This window comes from Paramisgurnus dabryanus, chromosome 12 (assembly GCF_030506205.2).
Source record: "Paramisgurnus dabryanus chromosome 12, PD_genome_1.1, whole genome shotgun sequence".
Lineage (NCBI taxonomy): Eukaryota > Metazoa > Chordata > Actinopteri > Cypriniformes > Cobitidae > Paramisgurnus > Paramisgurnus dabryanus.
This window is the reverse complement of record NC_133348.1, coordinates 8307388-8329517: the sequence shown is the minus strand read 5'-3', so window position 1 is coordinate 8329517 and position 22130 is coordinate 8307388. Positions and strand designations below refer to the sequence as shown.

The window sequence follows — 22130 nt, the reverse complement described above, 5'->3', positions numbered from 1 at the left end:
TGAAGACACACAAACAGATGTGCAGGGAATAATAATAAAAGCACAGATTTGGATGCATAAATTCAGAAAACCGCAATTCAATGCATCTATTGGACTGTGAAGGTCGTACTGAATAGATCAATATTAAATTGAGAATTGTGACATCCCTAGTCATCGTTATTGGCAAAATCACATGTATTTTCTTACATTTTTTGCCTTACACATTTTTCATGTACTTCCTAATATGTAAATTATCTTTAACCCCTTCATTAACCCTTTTATTCAGGGTGAATTTTTTTATTCTAATCTCATGAGTCACAATGTTTGTGTATCACTTATTTACGTATACAGCTGGGGGAGGTGTTGAGACCTGACCTGAACTGTATATATGAACATCACCGAGCTATATCACATTTATTCTGAGGGAGTTATATTGAATGGCCATGTAGTGTATTTATGTATTGAGTGTATTGCTCAACCAGGTTGTAATTTAAAAATGATTTGGTTTAAACTATGGGTTACAATTGTCTGCCTGTACAAAGGAAGTCATATAACGCAATGTCTTTCAATGAGACTGAGAATATTCTCCTGTGTTATCCTTTACATCCAGACTCTTGTCCTAGAGCTCATCGTCTCACTGGAGTTAAAGTGACAATGTACGCTTTCATGTTACTCATAATCCTCATGACAGTTTCTGGGAATCTGCTGATCATCATCTCCATCTCTCACTTCAAACAGCTTCAGTCTCCAACTCATCTGCTCGTTCAGTCATTGGCTGTGTGTGACTGTCTGCTGGGTTTACTGGTGATGCCCTACAGTATGGTGCGATCTGTAGAGGGCTGCTGGTTTTTAGGAGCTGTTATTTGTAAAGTTCAGTCTAGTTTGGACTTGACCTTCTGTACTTCTTCTTTAATACATCTTAGTTTAATATCTCTTGATAGATACTGGGCCATCTGTGACCCTCTGAGGTACAAAATGAAGATCACAAACAACACTGTGACTGTATTTATCACCCTTACATGGATCTGTTCATTTGTGTACAGCTTTTCTGTTGTGTTTACAGGAGTGAATGCTGTTGGTTTGGAAGCTTATATATTACAGGTGTCTTGTTTTGGTGGCTGTGTTCTGTTTTTTAACAAAGAATGGGGACTGACAAGTGTGATTTTAATATTTATTATTCCAGGAACTATAATGAGCTCTCTGTATATCATTATATTCAATGTTGTGAAAAAACACACAAAGGTTTTGTCAGAGAAAGTGTCTGTGACCACCACAGGTGTTAACAGTCAAAGCTCTGCACACAGAGAAAGAAAAGCAGCTAAAACTCTGGCTCTTGTTATGGGCGTTTTCTTTATCTGCTGGCTGCCTTTATCTATGGCCACTGCTGTCGATCCTTTCCTTAATTTTGTGACCCCAGCTGATGTTTATGAGGCTTTATTTTGGTTTGCCTATTTTAACTCAACTTGTAATCCTTTGATCTATGGATTTTTCTATCCTTGCTTTCAGAAGGCCTTTAAGACTCTCATATTCACTTATATCTGTGGATTCAATCATTCACATACTCAGACATTTGAATAAATACGGTTTCTGTAGATAAATAATAACCAGTGACTGAATACATGTTGTGAAGCTGATAGTGTTAATTTCAGAGATATTTAATTCATTAATCATTCTTTTTATGTAGTTTCACATGCTATAGTTTATGTATGCTTAAATCTTTTGCTAATTTGACATTATTGAAACATGCATACATAAATATTTGAGTTTAAAAAACTCCAGGCCTCTCAATGGGAAGATCATACATATTAGATCAGTCATTATAATAAACAACAGTGGTTAACACAAACTGTGCCAGACAGTTTTAGATCTGAGATGTATATTACAAATGTTTTCAACTTGTCTTTTAACACCATGACCTCAATAGTCTGTATGTTTTGTGATTTGAGACATTTAAACCCAAGAGGATGTTTAATACAAAAGTATTCAGAGGAAATTGTTTAATCATACATGAATAAAGTCATGATTTAAATAATAAATGTTTCTGAAATATAACCATAGTGAAGGTAACTTATTGGAAGAAAGTTTTTCAAGATATTCTCTTTAAGCATTTCTAATACTGACTGTTGAAGGGTAAACAACCTTTAATAAAACTAGATGAAATTTAAGTTATGATTCATTGTACACCTCATAAATCCTGGCTATGATCCTATGGTATGGTGACTGAACCATAATAAAGGCACTGTAACACCAGTTTACAAGGAAAAAACAGTCAAATGTGCATTTCAAAAAAATATTTAAAAGAAATTGCAAAGCCATTTAATGCAAAGTAAGATGTGGAGTAGTAAATAAGGATTGATATGAGAATGTGAATGGGTTGTCACGGTGTGTTAACACCGAATAATGGAAAGTAAAAGACGAACCCAAACGCAAGGATGTACAAAAATATAACTATGAATTTATTTACAAATAAGAACAGAAACACCAACGTGGGGGTAAGACAGAAAGTAAACCAAACACTGAAATGAACACAAACTCAAAACTGGGATACAGGAACAGATCTTGACATCAAACACTTCTACAGAGTATTCCAAACAACACACGCACACTAGTGATGTTACGTCTGACACCGAAGCTTCGATGCTTGCTTCAGACTCGAAAAGTCCTCGCAATGAACCACTGTTTCGGAGCTTGTATCGTTACGTCACTAGTCACGTGAAATACGACGTCTGAAGCAAACACACTGGTTCATTTCTCTAGTGAACCACACGACATGCTTTGACAGCCCAATCCGGCGTTGACAGGTTTGAAACTTGGCGGCTTTATTTTTCACGCAAGTGAAGCCAAACCATAGAAAAGCTTTCTAAACAATTTTGTGTACTCCAGCATCATCTGTTTCATGCGAGAGAATATTCTCCAAAACTGGTGAATTTGTAAAAAAAAAAAAAAAACACTCGCCCACATCACCAAATGTATAGCCTAACGTTAGGCTATATTATAAAATTATTAAAAATATAAACATGTATTATAATTAATATAAAATTATATTTCTGAATAAAAAACACAACATTTAATGAATACCCTCCTCCACATTGTCCAAGCCCTGTCCAGTTGCCCTCTGCCACATTATAAATACATTTTTAAATGCATAAATGCCCAGTTAGTAAGTTGTAGAGTGCTGTATCCTACAGCTAAATATTCACACACAAACACATCTCAGGCTCAATGTTTTATTGAGGGTTTGAAACATGAACACAATGTCAAAGCTCTGACAGCCAAAATGAGGCGGGGATGGAGACATTAGCCTACTCGCATTGTCAGATTTGTTGCATTACATTTACTTCACCAGCAGATGGTGGTGTGCATTTTCTGTTTGAATGAAGCTTCGAGTAATGAACCATTTTCGGCACAATTGTATCGGAAAGCAATAATGCTTCGAAACGCTTCATTTGGCCATCACTAACGCACACCACACAGAGAACACGAGGGCATTATATAGACACCACATCAATGGGGAACAGGTGAACATAATTAATCACTTAAGACACGAGTACGTAAGGGAGTAGGGTAAAAGTGACAAGACACTGGGAACACGTGTCACACATACATGTGAAACACACGTGTTCCCACATAAACACAATGCTGCCATGGTCTTGCCCTCTAACATCCAACCTGGATCATAACCAAGGTCAGGCAAGACCATGACAGCCACAAAACACTGGGAACATGTGGAAGCCACACAACTATATGTCTCCACATGCTCCCACACAGAACATAGTACTGTCATGGTCTTGCCAGATACACTCAGACCTGAGTCTAGTACAAAAGCTCTGGCAAGCCCATGACAGTACCCCCATCTTCAAAGACGGATACAAGACGTCACAAACAAAAACAAACAAAACATTAAACACGAGGAACGAGAGACTGCACAACAGAAGACAACCACGACAACACAACAATAAACATCAACGGTAAACAAACGTATGTAACAAAAGGGTTGGGATGATTCAACAAAAACAATACATGATGAAGGTGTGGGAGGGCAAAAACAGGGGGAACCAAATGTCCAGGGTGCATAAACCAAGTCCCAAAGTTCAAAGGCTGAGATGCCGGAGGGTGACGTGGTCCTGGTTGCGCGTGTGACTGTGCATGCGTCTGTGCAGGTGACTGCGCCGGCGGCTGACGTGTCTCCGGCTGCACCGGCGTGTCACGTGTCTCCGGCTGCACCGGCGTGTCACGTGTCTCCGGCTGCACCGGCGTGTCACGTGTCTCCGGCTGCACCGGCGTGTCACGTGTCTCCGGCTGCACCGGCGTGTCACGTGTCTCCGGCTGCACCGGCGTGTGACGTGTCCCCGGCTGCACCGGCGTGTGACGTGTCCCCGGCTGCACCGGCGGGTGACGTGTCCCCGGCTGCACCGGCGGGTGACGAGTCTCCGGCTGCACCGGCGGGTGACGAGTCTCCGGCTGCACCGGCGTGTCACGTGTCTCCGGCTGCACCGGCGTGTCACGTGTCTCCGGCTGCACCGGCGTGTCACGTGTCTCCGGCTGCACCGGCGGGTGACGTGTCTCCGGCTGCACCGGCGGGTGACGTGTCTCCGGCTGCACCGGCGGGTGACGTGTCTCCGGCTGCACCGGCGGTTGACGAGTCTCCGGCTGCGCCGACGGGTGAGGTGTCTCCGGCTGCGCCGGCTGCGAGGCTCTCCTTGTCCTCCTCCTCCTTCGTCCGGACACCGGGAGCTCTGAGAGGCCACTGGTCACTGGGGTAGTCTCTAGCGTCGGGGAGACGGGAGTCGACCTCCCCATCCTGATGGCCCCGGTCATGATACCCCTCACGCTGGACTGGGTCTGGCGGAGTCCAGCAGATCCCGTATGTGTCCGCCTGGCGTTGGTTTTGGGTCCGCATACGAGTGGGTCATAAAACTCGTAACCCGACTCGTATGCGGGACGGGAACCTCTTCCCCGAATGGCCAGGCGGCTACCAGCAAACATCCTCGCTGGGTTCCGTTTGGTGCGTGCGTTATGTCACGGTGTGTTAACACCGAATAATGGAAAGTAAAAGACGAACCCAAACGCAAGGATGTACAAAAATATAACTATGAATTTATTTACAAATAAGAACAGAAACACCCACGTGGGGGTAAGACAGAAAGTAAACCAAACACTGAAATGAACACAAACTCAAAACTGGGAAACAGGAACAGATCTTGACATCAAACACTTCTACAGAGTATTCCAAACAACGCACGCACACCACACAGAGAACACGAGGGCATTATATAGACACCACATCAATGGGGAACAGGTGAACATAATTAATCACTTAAGACACGAGTACGTAAGGGAGTAGGGTAAAAGTGACAAGACACTGGGAACACGTGTCACACATACATGTGAAACACACGTGTTCCCACATAAACACAATGCTGCCATGGTCTTGCCCTCTAACATCCAACCTGGATCATAACCAAGGTCAGGCAAGACCATGACAGCCACAAAACACTGGGAACATGTGGAAGCCACACAACTATATGTCTCCACATGCTCCCACACAGAACATAGTACTGTCATGGTCTTGCCAGATACACTCAGACCTGAGTCTAGTACAAAAGCTCTGGCAAGCCCATGACATGGGTGACATTTTGCACGGATTATACCCTGTGGTCAAGTACAAAATGTTAATTTATATTTATCTTTTTTTTTTAAGAATTTTATAAAGAGTCTCTGTAAATCCAGCCTATGAGCAGATGATATAAAACATGTCAAGCAGTCACAATGTCCTTCGGCTTTTTTTATATTTCATTTTCTAAAATATTTATATACATTTTAGCTGAAAAGGTTGGTTTAAAAAAATAAAGTCAAACAAAGTAAAATAGTTGCCTATGTTATTTGTCTCTGTAACGGCTGCTTACACAAAGTGAGAGAGAGTAGAATCCATGTTCAAGGAGGTTTTAGGTTACACTTTATATTACGACCCGCAATGTACCGCGAAATTAAAACGAACTTACAGCATACTTATTTGTAACAACAGAGTACCTCTACAGTATGTACTGGTAGGTATAAGGAAACAATATGGTAAGTTTGGGGTAATAAGGGGGTAGGAATATGGAAAATTATAAATTATTTATACTCTGAAGTATTTTATATTGGTGGTGATGATTGGATTTGACAACAATTCTCTTAAGTGGGTCCAATCTTATTTTAAAGATAGGAAGCAACAAGTTAATATTAAGGGTACATTATCTGATCCCTCATTGATTAATTGTGGCGTGCCTCAGGGCAGCCTATTAGGACCCTTTTTTTCCTTTTAGATTTTAATGATTTGAAGGTAGCGTGTCCTGAGGAACTCTTTCTTTATGCCGATTTAAAAATGTTTTTTAGATAATAAGTTATTTTTGCACTTAGGAAAAACGGAAGCTATTCTTTTTGCTTCCAAAATGAAATTAAATAAACAGGGTAGTTTTGTAGTCAAAAGAAACGACATGATTTTGGAGTCAAAAAGTATAGTAAAATATTTGGACTATTTTATTGACAACAAATTAACAGGTGATTATATGGTTAGTAATATGATTGCATAAAGTAAAGTTTTGATTTGAAAGTAAAGTTTTAGCCAGGCAAGCTAACTTATTGGACACTTATTCTCAAAGATTATTGGCAAACGCTTTGGTACAATCTTATTTTGATTATGCATCATCATTTTGGTACAGTAGTTGTTTACAAAGATGGAAAAATTAATTACAAAAGTCTCAAAACAAATTAGTTAGAACAATCCTAAAAATGCACCCACGTACACACTTACATAACGATTGTTTTAAAGAGGGGTCTTTTGACTGTTGTGATAATTTAAAAATTGGGTATGTCACGTAAAATCTTAAACAATATGGTTCCAAAATATTTAGTAAATTATTATAATATGGTGAGAACCCAACATCTATATAATACTAGGGGTAGGGATTTTAACACATATCCTTGCAGATTTAAAAGTTTAGCAGGGAAAAACTTGTTTTTATATACGAGTGCTAAGGCATGGAATAAATTGTCTTCATCCATAAAGAACATAACAGAGCTGAAGCATTTTAAAAGGGGTTTGAAAAAGTGGTTGATGGAAGATAATGTATGACAACTGTGTTAATGTTGGCAGTGTTATTGTATATGATGTAAAATGGAATTAGGAGCATAGTTTGTAGTCTCTGTTATCTGTGAGGTTTTGCATTATTTTTGCTTGTTGCCTGAATGCTTGGATTTACAGTGAGGGCCGCAATGCAAATAAGCCTTAGGCTTTTTTGTCTATATCCTCGGCAGTTTTTTTTAAGTGTATGTATTTGTTATTTTACACAGTTTTATGAAATTCTGTCAAATAAATTTTAATTCAATTCAAATTCAATAACTACAGGGTACCTATTATAATATTAGGCTATGTGGTATGTATAACATGTCTATGTGTAATATGGTCTATTGATTTTTTTTATAATTTTATTTGGATTTTTTTCACATTACTTACGTGATGAAAGTGTATTGTATACAGTTGATGTCTACAAGTCACGTCGGCTAATAAAATATAACAGCACATCACTTTTATCTCGGGATAGACAGTATAATAATAGCAAAAGTACAGATGCTTGAATTAGATTATCTGTGTTTTAAGGCAAGTACAATAAAAATAAAAGCAACTTGTACCTCCTTGATCTGTATATGTCTATACTAGTTACCAGGTAATTCACAGGCTGTAAATTAAAGTGGCGCTTGTTACCCCCTTATACTGTGTATTTACCAGGTAACTCTTACATTTGCGGGCTGTAAATTAAAGTGGTGCTTTTTACCCCCTTATACTGTGTATTTACCAGGTAACTTATTTCAAAACATCTTTACACCACTACATTTAAGTCAACATTTATTTCAAATAAAAAGTCGTGACAATTTCGTTGTTTTTGCGGCTTGGCTTCCTCTGTTGGTCTTCTTAGTCACCAATGGCTCGGATGTTAAGTTGATGTCGTCTCACAAATGCTGTTATTAAAATAAATTTAAGCCTTCAGTAAATGTTTCTTCGCTGTGTTAACCTATGTGCTCGCTAACCTGATGCTAACGTTAGCTGGCAACTTTCTTGAAAAACATTGCTTGAAAAGCGTTAGTCATCTATTAACAAAACCAGTCACCTTATCTTGTTTAACTCTGTGGACCCTGTCCCAGGTCCAAAATTGCTTATGACGTAATATAAAATATTCCTTTAATTTTTAATGGTCTTTCATGGACCTAGTACCACATATGAGATACTGTTTGAAAGCTTAGAATCTCTACTTTCTGCAGATATGCATCACTTTGAGATATATTTTACTATAAGAAAGTTATTTACATTTAATTTACACTATCACCCCCCTCACAAATTTTTATATCATTTAATATTCACATATTTCATATTTTACAAATATGATAAACATGGGCAAGTCTTATATCAAATGAAAGCTCTCACTCTCAGGAATAAGGCTACATCGTTATTTTTGTTTTATTATCATCACATATCCAACAATCGTCGAATGAATTATGAGGTAAAACATCGGCTTTTGTAAACATATGTGAAAATTGAGCGTGAACTACCTCAGATAGCCACAAATGCTACACCATCTTTTTTGTTAGGTCCTACTTAAAAAAAAAATTCAATTCAGAGCATTTTCTTTGGTTGTGTGCATAAATAATCCCTTGCTATTTATTATATGTGCAAAACAAAAAATTAATATTTATATGAAAAATGTATTTCCGCACCCTTCAGTAAAATGAGAATAACTTTTGAATGCGACATGCTAAAGAGTTCATTCTTTTTTCGCGTGTTTACTGTCTGCGGCTGGTAACAACCAGAACTGTCTGCAGTCTGCTAGAGCACACAGAAACAGAGTTATTCGCTTTCAAAGACAGTGTTTACAACATAAAAAAAGACAATTTGGTGTTTCATCATATGAAAAACAACATAAATAACAATATTTGTCACAAACAGCAGCTTTTTATGTAACTTCAAAGGGTTTTCTGTAAAATGATAAAGATATTGCATTTATTCCACTGTATGTGGTTACGGGGACACTTCAAATATTTTTAGACGGAAATTGGATAAAAAAAGGGTATTATTCCTCCTCCCTTCAATCGAATAACTTTTGCATAGATTATGAAAGAGAAAAAAATCTTTTTTTCTCTGTTAGCTGACATTTGCTGAAAACAAACAAAACTGTTTGCAGGTTTCATAACCACTCAGGACCAGAGTTATACACTTTTAAATACAGACTTCAGAAAAAAAACATCAAGGACTGACAACCAGAGGTGTAAAGTACTCGAGTAAATGTACTTCGTTACTGTACTTAAGTATTTTTTGGGCTACTTTGTACTTGTACTGAGTATCAAAAATATAGGCAACTTTTACTCTCTACTCAATTACATTTTTGATTGGGTATTTGTACTCTTTACTCCACTACATTTGAAATGACACTTAACTTTACTCGCTACATTGTTTATTCGTCAAATAAAAACGAGACGAAAGTGTCAGCGGGTGATGATGGATAGAATCTGTGGTCGCGAGGCGTTACACGCACACACACAACTGAGGGACTTCGTTTGGCGCTGCGCAGAGCAATCGTATGAAATCAAAGTACTGCGACAGCGAATCAAATGCATATGGAGAAGTCTGGTCTCGCGGTACTTTGATGTCAAACGCTGAATGGCTTGCGTTGAGCCACCGTAGCGGGACATCTGCGTGCTGCGTATGTCATAAACTGTAGAGAAAAGTTCGCGTCTGGTCTGAGAGAAGAGATAAAGAGCAAACATATGGATGCATATCACATTTGCTTCAGTCAAGGGACCCTTTGTTAAACATGTGATGCTACAATCAAAACAAAAGTGATGCGCGATTGCAGGAGGGTCATCCCGCAACTCAAAGGCAAGCACAAATGTTTATATACTCTGATGCTACTTTATCAGCTAACCTGAGCTGGTACTTGATATAACTTACTATATAAGCCAAAATAAACCAGCGAGGTCGTGTACTGATTGCTCGAGTAACTTAAGTACATTATAAGATTGATAACAAGTGTACAATTTCACTGTCCTCACATTTAATCAAGTATGCTGTAATGTATTTACTGTAAAGAGCGATGCATGACGGAAGAAATGTAGTGCACTTAATGTGAGAGAGTGGTGTTACATACTACATGTGTTTACAATTAATCTTTCAAATGAACAACTTCACGTTTTTAATATGCATTATCACATATCTGTTGGTGTAATTTTAGTTTACTGGATTTTTTAAAAATATTAAAATTATATCTTTTTTAGGATAGGCCTATATAAGAATATTTGGTAACACTTTACAATAAGGTTCATTAGTTAACAGTAGTTAATGTATTAACCAACTTGAACAAACCATTAGCAATACATTTGTTACATTATTTATTAATCTTTGTTAATGTTAGTTAATAAAAATTTAAGCTTTAATTGTTTGTTCATGTTAGTTCAGAGTGCATTAACTAATGTTAACAAGATTTTAATAAAGTATTAGTAATTGTTGAAATTAACATTAACAAAGATGAATAAATGCTGTATAAGTGAAGTTCATTATTAGTTCATGTTAACTAATGTAGCTAACTAATGTTAACTTATGAACCTTATTGTAAAGTGTTACCATATATTTATATCACAAAGTTAGGCTATATATTTTTCAGCATGGCACATTTAAATTTTATGTAGATTTCTAGACCAAAATCTCATGGCATTTAGTTGAATAAAATTAGACTAAAGCTAAATCAATTCTGTGTTACAACATGACTTAAACTAAATTAAATTTTAGTCAAAAGACTGTGACTATGTTTAATCTGTGTTTGTTCTGCCAGGTCAAAATTTTGAGGTGTTTGATTTCTTTTCTATATTAGGAAATAAAACCTCATAAATAAACTTTCTTAGTTTTCACTGCCCAGACCTACAATGTCTCTTTGTGTTGAGGACTAGTGCATCTTTGAGCCAACATTCAGTACGAGTAAAAATACTTGAGTACTTTTAAATTGGGTTACTTTAATACTTTTACTCAAGTCATATTTAAATTGGTGACTTGTAACTTGTAGTGGAGTAATTTTTACAGTAAGGAATTTGTACTTTTACTCAAGTATGGCTTTCAGCTACTCTTTACACCTCTGCTGACAACACATACAACATGTTTAACACTTTCAACAGTGTTTTATGAAATTTAAAAGGGGTTCCTGTAAAATGATTCCAAACTTTTGTAAGTAAACCTCTGCATGTTGGTATGGGAAGCTTATGAAATTGGGTAGGCCAAATCCAGGTGGAAATCCCTAAATTACCCTCAGAGTGTAAGAGCCGATTCACACCGGATGCGTGGCGTGAGCGTCTCAGCTGCGTGGTGTGTCCGTTTTTATTTTGGCTCCAATATTAGCAGGTTTGACCGTGCACACCTCCTGCATGACACGCACGTCTAGCCGAGCTGAAAACGCATGCATGCTAGGAATAGGACCGGTGCCTATTTTTCACGCCACCTGCAAGCGTCTTGGAAGCGTCATGTCAGTTTATCAATAGGAAACATACATGTATACAGAATAGGCTAGTAGCAGCAGCAGCACAGCGTCAGAAACGCTTCTGGTAAGCAAGGGCATAGAAAACTTCACACAGCTGCCATGAGAAAGACACGCAACAGACACGCCACACATCCGGTGTGAATCGACCCTAAGAGGATTTATCCAGTGTGCGGATCCTGCTCACATCACTTGACCCATACTGAGAGAGATCCTGAGAGATTTCACCCCAGGATCGCATTCCAGCACAGCCTCCTGCAGGCGAACGGGCGCGCGCTCTACACCTGCACAGTACGCATCATACACATGTAGGGTGAATTCCAAAAGGCGTTTTTGCACCCTTGAAGGGCACTTCACGAAGGGGATATTGCATAAACAGTAAATCCAAATAAACAGAAAAAGACGCTGTATTTTATGGCTCTATTCAAAAAGTGTATTTTAATTAGCCACACTGTGAGACAATATTGCCCAACTTTCTCTAGAGTTTATACATCAAGAGATCTGATCTTCAAAGGGAATAGGCAACCGGGCATAGGGATGATCACTTTCAATTGTAATTCGCCCGTAGTCTTCTTTTGCTTCAGCGCGAGCTGGATACCTGTCTGCTGTTGTTTCACTCTGGTTTGATGGTGCACTAATTATATTTGGCTAAAATGCTTCTATATATGTCTTCTATTTATATATTGTAGCGGCGTGTATTTTTTTTTTTCAGAAGAATGAGCAGGAGACATGATAGCTTTCATACAAAACCCAAATGGGATTGTTGGTTTATTGCCTGTATTTGTCCAGACTAATCTAGTATTAGATGTCCTTAACTGTCACCCGTACAAACAAAAACTAAAATGCACAAAAGAAAACAATATGTCTAACGTTACCACACAGCAGTATTGAAACAAAACAAAAACACTTCTTCTCTCCTTTTTTTTACTTCCTCCCCAACGACCGTTCAGCGGAGGCTTGCGGTGCGGAGCAAAGCATGGGTATAAACAAAACATAAAGTGCCTAGTGCATAGTGATTGAATATTTAGTCACAGGGAGGCACGTGGATTTGAAGACACACAAACAGAAATGCAAGGAATAATAATACACACAGATTTGGATGCATACATTCAGAAAACCGCAATTCAATGCGTCTATTGGACTGTGGAGGTCGTACTGAATGGATCAATATTAATTTGAGAATTGTGGCATTCCTAGTCATCGTTATCGGCAAAATCACATGTATTTTTTTATTACATATTTTGTCATGTACTTCCTAATATGTAAATATGTAAATTATCTTTAACCCCTCATTTATACCTTTAATAACCATTAATTCAGGGCAAAGTTTTTTAATCTAATCTCATGGGTCACAATGTTTGTGTGTCACTTATTTATTTATACAGCTGGGGAGGGGTTGAGACCTGACCTGAACTGTATATATGAACACCTCTATATCACATTTATTCTGAGGGAGTTATATTGAATGGGCATGTAGTGTATTTATGTATTGAGTGTATTTCCTTAACCATGTTGTAATTTAAAAATGGTTTGGTTTAAACTTTGGGTTATAATTGTCTGCCTGTAAAAAGAAAGTCATATAACGCAATGTCTTTCAATGAGACTGAGAATATTCTCCTGTGTTATCCTTTACATCCAGACTCTTGTCCTAGAGCTCATCGGCTCACTGTTGTTAAAGTGGCAATGTACGCTTTCATTTCACTCATGATCCTCATGACAGTTTTTGGGAATCTGCTGATCATCATCTCCATCTCTCACTTCAAACAGCTTCAGTCTCCAACTCATCTGATCGTTCAGTCATTGGCTGTGTGTGACTGTCTGCAGGGTTCAATGGTGATGCCCTACAGTATGGTGCGATCTGTTGAGGGCTGCTGGTTTTTGGGAGATGTTATTTGTAAAGTTCATTCTAGCTTGGATGTAACCTTCTGTTTTTCTTCTTTAATACATCTTAGTTTAATATCTATTGATAGATACTGGGCCATCTGTGACCCTCTGAGATACAAAATGAGGATCACAAACAACACTGTGACTGTATTGATAACCCTTACATGGATCTGTTCATTTGTGTACAGCTTTTCTGTTGTGTTTTCAGGGGTGAATGCTGTTGGTCTGGAAGCTTATATATTACAGGTGTCTTGTTTTGGTGGCTGTGCTGTTCTTTTTAACAAAGAATGGGGACTAACTTGTGTAATCTTGTTTTTTATTATTCCAGGAACTATAATGAGCTCTCTGTATATCATCATATTCAATGTTGTGAAAAAACACACAAAGGTTTTGTCAGAGAAAGTGTCTGTGACCACCACAGGTGTTAACAGTCAAAGCTCTGCACACAGAGAAAGAAAAGCAGCTAAAACTCTGGCTCTTGTTATGGGCGTTTTCTTTCTCTGCTGGCTGCCCTCATCTATTGCCATTGCTGTTGATCCTTTCCTTAATTTTGTGACCCCAGCTGATGTTTTTGAGGCTTTATATTGGTTTGCATATTTTAACTCAACTTGTAATCCTTTGATCTATGGATTTTTCTATCCTTGCTTTCAGAAGGCCTTTAAGACTCTCATATTCACTTATATCTGTGGATTCAATCATTCAGATACTCTGACATTTGAAAAAATACAGTTTCCGTAGATAAATAATAACCAGTGACTGAATACATGTTGTGAAGCTGTTAGTGTTGATTTCAGAGATATTTAATTCATTTATCATTCTTTTTATGTAGTTTCACATGCTATAGTTTATGTATGCTTAAATCTTTTGCTAATTTGACATTTCTTCAAACATGCATACATAAATATTTGAGTCTAAAAAACTCCAGGCCTAAAATGATCTCAATGGGAAGATCATACATATTAGATCAGTCATTGTAATAAGCAACAGAGGTTAATACAAACTGTGCCAGACAGTTTTAGATCTGAGATGTATATTACAAATGTTTTCAACTTGTCTTTTAACGTCCTGACCTCAATAGTTTGTATGTTTTGTGGTTTGAGACAAAGATGATGTTTAATACAAAAGTATTCAGAGGAAATCACAACTGGTTTATTCATACATGCATAAAGTCATGATTCAAATAATATGTTTCTGAATTATAACTGTAGTGAAGGTAACTTACTTGTAGAAAGTTTTTCAATATATTTTCTTCAAGTATTTCTAATAGTGACTGTTAAAGGGTGAACAACCTAGAATAAAACCAAAGTTAAGCTGTTATTGTAGTCTATTCAGTTTACATATCAGGTCATAAATCATGGCTAATATTTTATGGTCTGGTGACTGAACCATAATAAAGGCCAGTTTACAAGGAACAAACAGTCAAATGTGCATTTCAATGACTAAGATATTTTAAAGAAATTTCCATTTTCAATGCAAAGTAAGACGAGGAGTAATAATTATGGATTGATCTGATATGAGATCTGACAACAAATCTATGACACCTGCATAAGGACCTGTCAACAATGAGAGGTGATGACCTTTGTGAGCTAAATGTTTTTAAAAGTGAGAAAATATTTCTCCTGGGTACTTTACATCATATCTGTCTGTGTTTTAAATTTATTTATAAAGGGTCTCTGTAAGTCCAATTGCTGGTAGAGAGGTTTAACCCGTCTATTCAAATCTTACCCTGGAGGGAAGAGCGCTACAGAGTTTAGCTCCAACCCTGGACCACTTGCAGAATAAATTATTCTGAGAGGAGGACCATATCAGGCCTAAGTGTGGTCATAGTCATGGTTTTAGTTATATTCAGACATTTAAGTAGTTTTTACAAACATACTGTAATGTTAGGCTGAGGCAGGGTTATATCGATGTGCATTTTATTAAGGGTAATCCACAGAGCAGGCAAGGGTCAAAAACCAGGCAAACATCAACAGCAAAGGTAATAATAAAACCAGAGTAAATATCCAAGCAAAAGTCAGGGCAACCAGCAAACAATTAATAAATGATATTCAGGCAGAGGAACACAGCTAACAATACTTCACCATGAGTGAAAGTGGGTGTGAGCATGGTTTAAATCAGGGCTGTCAAACATATGGCACCACAGGCCGAACATGGCCCACAAAGGTGTCCAAGCCGGCCTGCTTGATGATTAAAGTTTATCAAAGAGCAGTAATTATCTGATTTAGGATTTTACATTTCCTTTGGTGTGTAAGTGTATATTAGTGTTCCCACTTGTCTCGGCTGGACTCTCTGTAATCAATGCCCAAGAACTGGCTCAGCCTTTTCCGACGAGTGGGCATTGCTGCATCCTCTTCATCGTTGGTGTCGGTGGCTGCATCTGCGCCACTCAAATAAAGGGAAATGGTCTGATAATGTTCAAAAAGCTTATTTCTTATTTCCTTTCTCATGTTTCTGTGAAGGAACCTAAGATGTTTGTGTAGAGGTTCTATAAATCCTGACCCGTACGGCAAAAAATTATGATCTGGCCAAAAATATATTTTAAATCTATGCAAAAAACATTTTGTAGAAAGTAATGCTCAATTGAATATATTTTTGATTATAAAAATATTTTTAGTTTTAACCTTCATGTATTAAAACATATTTCAAGGGGAAGCACAATACATTTCTAAATTTACATCTCATATGGCAAAAAAAATTATTTTTGCCTAAATATATTTTAAATATATGCTAAATACAAGTTTATTTTATAAAGTATATTTTTGAAGTTTAAAATACATTTAATTTTTTACAAATTTAAGTTTTTCTTCCAATGCAACTTGAATATATTTCCTTGGATTAAAATATATGGAGGGCTAAATATTTTTAATGCTTTAAAATGTATTTACTTTTAAATAAGTTTCAAAATATACAAAAATGGCCAAAAAATATATCTATATATTTTTTGCCGAATGGGAACTGGAGTCACTTATCAAATTAATGTAGCTAGCTACATTTTATTCATTTGAATTTATTTGCTCAATGAAAATATAATTTAGAAAACAATCAACATCAAAAGGAATCTGAACAAATGATTAACATATTTATTCATTAGAACTAGACAAACCCGCATTGAAGCCTTTGCACAAGTGGATATCCCATGGAGACAGACATGTAGTTTTCACCACCCTGTGCTTCACTTGCCATTTTGAGAGACTGGAGGACAGGTAACATCTCCTCAATTGTCTGACAGTGATCATTGATTAACATTTGAGGCAATCGTGCTATGGAAAGTCCTATAAGTCTACTACATGCACCAATTAGTCTATTTATGCTTGCGGCTTTAAATCCCTTATTGATGGCCAGTTGAAGTGTGTGCGCGAAACAAGGTACAGATTGCCAGTTTACAGCTCTGTTTGCGGCTATCATCTTACTTGCGTTATCGTGCACGCTCACAACCACTTTGCCGTCCAGATCCTATTGTTCTACAGATGTCTTCAAATAATTTGCCAGTGTGTCAAGAGTGTCGCTCTTCCATTGCTCGGGTTTGCAGGACATAACTGTTTACCTTATAGTGACCTAGGACTCTGTGGTTAATGCTGTCCGACTGTCAGATGAAATGTGACCAAGTCGTGAAAGTAGGGACACAAGTCGGATCTGGGGCATTTTGAGTTAGTCATAGATTCTGAAAGTGCAGTTTCTAAGCTTTCTAACGATGTGTAACACATGGAAATCTGATAAGATTTGGAGAAGTTGTGCCCATTTGAATGTAACACATTCAAGAAAGAGAATGCTGAGAAATTTGAGAAAGAAAAAAGTTAACACTTTCCCTTTTCCCTGCCTGGAGAGACAATAGGGCTCATTTACATCTCATTTAGCTAAGCCATACCCCCTGTAAACCGTTTTAAGATGCAGATGTTCTAGCATCATATGTAGTATTTTATTACAGAAGTCCGAATGAACAACATGCAAAAATAAACAGGACTTTTACCTTTGTGGGGATAAGTCGAATACAGTCTGTTTCAGATTATTTTTGTCCACAAATGCGTATAATCCGTGAAATATAGATATATAGTCTATTGTTTACATCAGATTTCGCACTACTTCTGGTAATACAATATAATATACAATCTGAGGACTATTTACATCGTAACATGATTACACTCCGGTATTTACGTTCCGTTAAACACATGAACCCGTCTTCAAATTTTGTATTTAGGGAGGTAGTATAATCCAAAAACAGCACCGTCGAAAACGTGACGTCCTTTAGAGATGTTACCAATCGCTCGCTCGTTCCTTCATTAGCCAATGACTTAATGGAAAATATTGATAGACAAAACATGTAGCCAATTATATAAAGAGTTCAGTGATCTCTGTGTAACTTTATATGTGTTTGACTTCATGCTGTGCTGCAAGAACTGACACACAGATGACGTCAAAGTACAGCGAGAGCGAGTCGAAATTAAGCTGGTCCGTAAGATTTCTTGAAGTGCTCTCGCGGTGCTTTGACGTCATCCGACTGCGGTGCCCCATAAAGTCAGTGACGCGGCTGACGTACGATGCAGCTGACTGTTATTTGTTCCGCCCCAGCTTCTTTTATTTTTCTTCTGTTTTGTGTGCCCGAGCTTCATTTACAGTCTGGGGAGACACAAGCTATAAGTTTGAAAAAAATAAAACTAAGCAAACATGTCTGAGGAACAGGGCAGCTGCGTCACTACAGTCACGTGACTTCACGCTCGAGCCGGAAGAGAAGACAATGCTGAATAAAGTCGTAATTCTTGATATTTTTGGACCAAACTGTATTTTCGATGCTTCAACACAATCTTATCGACCCACTGATGTCGCATGGACTACTTTGATGATGTTTTTATTACCTTTCTGGACATGGAAACCGTACGTAGATTTTCAATGGAGGAGACAGAAAGCTCTCTGACTAAATCTAAAGTTAAAACATCTTAAACTGTGTTCCGAAGATGAACGGAGGTCTTCTGAGTTTAGAACGACATACGGGTAAGTCATTAATGACATTATTTTCAGTTTTGGGCGAACTATCCTTATTCAGTAGTCAAACTGTTTCCTTTGGGGCAGAAGCGAAAACAAAAGCTTATCCAGTATGTAAATATAAACACAGACAATGACGCCCCCCGCTGCACGCTAGAATCTCCGGAAAAACAAGCTTATTTCAACCCCAAAATGTATGCTTTTAAATATACATAAACTGCTATCTCAAACATGGAAAGGCTTCTTTGTGATCTCAACTAACAGATTCTGCAATAAAACGAAAATCACAAATTTTGAAAAAAAAACTTTGATTCTCATTTTCTCAAAACTTGTGCTGCCAACTTGTGTCCCTGGTTTCCGTGACGGGTCAAAAATGGTCACGAAGTCTACTGTCGCCAAAGAAGATTTGAGTTTGGAAACCAAACTCTCATGTTGATGCTCTATTCTTGCTGTTATGGTTCTCCGTGAAGAAATGTCGTAATCTGGTTCAAGAAACTACAAGACTTCCTTAAAATCTTCGCTTTCGACAAACTTAAAGGAAGCTCTCAAGATCATTTTTGCTATGAGCTGAGTGGGTACATCTCCGCCTACTTACAGTCGCGAAAGTGGTGATGGGCAGCTGCGTGTCTTCATTACTAGGTTCATCAATTATTATATTTCAGTGTTTGCACTTAAGATGGTTCCTCATGTTAGAGGTGGTGTTCAGTGTTGCCAGATAGATTGGATCTTTTCGAGCCCCAAACCGTCCAAAACCCGCCCAAACACACACAAAAAAACGCCCAAAACATTAAATATTCAATTTGATCAGCATTTAGTTATTTTAACGGCCACCGTTAATGCACCATACTATATTAAATACCAGCAGCTACAGAACCACAATAGCAAAATGACAACATAACTCATTTAGCCTACATGTACAGCTATGCCCCCTCGCACACATGTACAATGCACTTTTACAGCGTATATTTAAATAGTTTTAGGACAATTCAAATACCCAATTCGTTAATAACAAATTTAACAATGTCTATTTTTATCTATTGATATATTATTATTATTAATATTGGTGTGTAAGTGAAAGCGAGAGATCGTATAGGCTTACCTTTAAATGCAGAGCAGTAACAGGCTGTTTGTTTCAAGGATGCTGAAGAACACATCTATGAACATCCAAACTTTTCAAAAGTATATACAGTCTGGTAGAGTTGTCTAGTACATGGATGAATGGAATGTAGCTGATGTCCAGCCATTCCGTGACAGCCCTGAGTGTACATGCATTAAACTTGAAAGGAGCGTCAATCCCATTCTATTTCTGGTATCATCTTTAAGCAGGGAAACTTGTGAAAATGCTCTTTCAACTGGAGCAAATGTGACCAGTCACGGAAAGTAGGGACACAAGTCGGATCTGGGCATTTTGAGTTATTCACAGATTCTGAAAGTGCAGTTTCCAAGCTTTCCAACGATGTGTAACACATGGAAATCTGATAAGATTTGGAGAAGTTGTGGCCATTTGAATATAGGAACTCAGAAATACTCAAACCGAGAAAATCGAGACGAAAGGGACTCTTCTTTTCAGCTGGGGGAGACAATAGGGCTCATTTACATCTCATTTAGCTAAGCCATGCCCCCTGTAAAACCCTTTTTGAGATGTTCTAGCATCATATGTAGTATTTTATGACCAAATGACAACCCGCAAAAATAAACATGACTCTTTTACCTTTGTGGGGATCACAAGTCGAATCCAGTCTGTTTCAGATTATACAATGACCATATTTGTCCACAAATGCGTATAATCCGTGAAATATAGATTGTTTACATCAGATTTCGCATGAATGTCTGGTAATACATAATATATAATCTGAAGACTATTTAAATCGTAACATGTAAGGGTATATGAGTTTACACTCCGTTAAACACATGAACCCGCCTTCAAAGTTTGTATTTATAATAGGGAAGTAGTATAATAGATCATCCAAACAGCGCCGTCGAAAACGTGACATCCTTTAGAGAGGTTACCAATGGCTCGCTCGTTACTCCATCAGCCAATGACTTCATGGAAAATATTGATAGACAAAACATGTAGCCAATTATATGAAGAATACAACTATATCTGTGTAACTTCTGTGTGTTTGGACTCATGCTGCGCTGCAAGAACTGACATACAGATGACGTCAAAGTACCACGAGAGCGAGTCGAAATTAAACTACTCCGTAAGATTTCTTGAAGAGCTCTCGCGGTACTTTGTCGTCATCCGACTGCGGCGCCGCATAAAGTCAGTGACGCGGCTGACGTACGATGCGGCTGACTGTTATTTGTTTTTCCGCCCCAGCTTCTTTTATTTTTCTTTTGTTTTGTGCGCCCGAGCTTTACAGTCTGGGGAGACGCAGGCTATAAGTTTGAAAAAAAAAAACGTAGCAAACATGTCTGAGGAACAGGGCAGCGCGTCACTACAGTCACGTGACTTCACGCTCGAGCCGGAAGAGAAGACAATGCTGAATAAAGTCGTAATTCTGCTATTTTTTGGACCAAACTGTATTTTCGATGCATCAACACAATTTTACTGACCCACTGATGTCACATGGACTACTTTGATGATGTTTTTATTAACTTTCTGGACATGGAAACCATACATAGATTTTCAATGAAGGGGAAAGCTCTCGGACTAAATCTAACGATAAAACATCTTAAACTGTGTTCCGAAGATGAACGGAGGTCTTCCGAGTTTAGAACGACATAAGGGTGAGTCATTAATTACATTATTTTCATTTTTGGGCGAACTATCCTTATTTAGTAGTCACGCTGTTCCCTTTGGGGGCGGAGGCGAAAACACAAGCTTATACAGTATGTAAATATACACACAGACAATGACGCCCCCCGCTGCACGCTAGAATCTCCGGAAAAACAAGCCTATTTCAACCGCAAAATGTACGCTTTTAAATATACAAAAACTGCTATCTCAAACATGGAGAGGCTTCTTCGTGATCTCAACTAACAGATTCTGCAATAAAACGAAAATCACAAATTTCGAAAAAAAAACTTTTTTTCTCATTTTCTCGAAACTTGTGCTGCCGACTTGAGTCCCTGGTTTCCGTGACGGGTCACATATGGGGAGAGTAAGGATTTAAATTGCACTAAGTGCTAAATCCTGAAAGCAGTGGTTTCCTCCAGCATCTTGAAAAGATTCTACATGCAGCCAAAACGCATCTATGGTTAACTGAGGTGAGAACCCTGCTGAGGCAACATTTTTACACTGAGTCTCAAGTAAATCTGGCGAGCCTGAAAATAACTCTTTAGGAAAGTCACGAAACAATGACTTGTGAGACATAACAGAAGTGGGAGTTCCAGTTTCCACAGCAGCTCCATGGATGCAGGCAAACGCGTTTGATACTGGGTCAGGAGTTCTTTTAAGAGATCTATAAAGCGTGTTAAGACCACCTGCTTTTTCTCTGGTGGCAGGGTGATTGCCTTCAACTTCTGACTGAATGTGCCCCCAGGTCAACATCTTTAGTTGAGAGGTATATACTAGAGCATTTTAGATCTAAGTCTCTGAGTTGTTGTTCATTATTCATTCGTAAAACGCTTGGCTTGATTATACGTCTCAATGTCGACATGTACAGCTGGTTGAGGTCACGGAAAAAATGGTTGCCTGTCTCTAACTGAAAACATTTGTTGACAACTTTTATTTCCAGCAGTAAAGGACGAAGAAAATGCAGGTAAAGGCTGTTGGTTTTGTCTTTGTACATT

General features: G+C 38.0%; 2 protein-coding genes across 2 annotated transcripts; both read left to right on the top strand.

Moving 5' to 3' along the window:
• The first annotated feature begins 537 nt into the window (after positions 1-537).
• LOC135738544 (trace amine-associated receptor 4-like) lies at positions 538-1557 on the top strand. The gene has a single exon (XM_065256644.1). The coding sequence runs from the start codon at positions 538-540 to the stop codon at positions 1555-1557; it is 1020 nt and encodes a 339-aa protein (XP_065112716.1).
• Positions 1558-13118: 11561 nt separating this feature from the next.
• Positions 13119-14153, top strand: LOC135738543 (trace amine-associated receptor 3-like). Its single transcript, XM_065256643.1, has one exon. The coding sequence runs from the start codon at positions 13119-13121 to the stop codon at positions 14151-14153; it is 1035 nt and encodes a 344-aa protein (XP_065112715.1).
• The last annotated feature ends 7977 nt before the right edge of the window (positions 14154-22130 follow it).

What these genes read in the sequence shown, in the direction of transcription:
- LOC135738544 (XM_065256644.1), top strand. Translation starts at nt 538, where the DNA reads ATGTCTTTCAATGAGACTGAGAATATTCTCCTGTGTTATCCTTTACAT.
- LOC135738543 (XM_065256643.1), top strand. Translation starts at nt 13,119, where the DNA reads ATGTCTTTCAATGAGACTGAGAATATTCTCCTGTGTTATCCTTTACAT.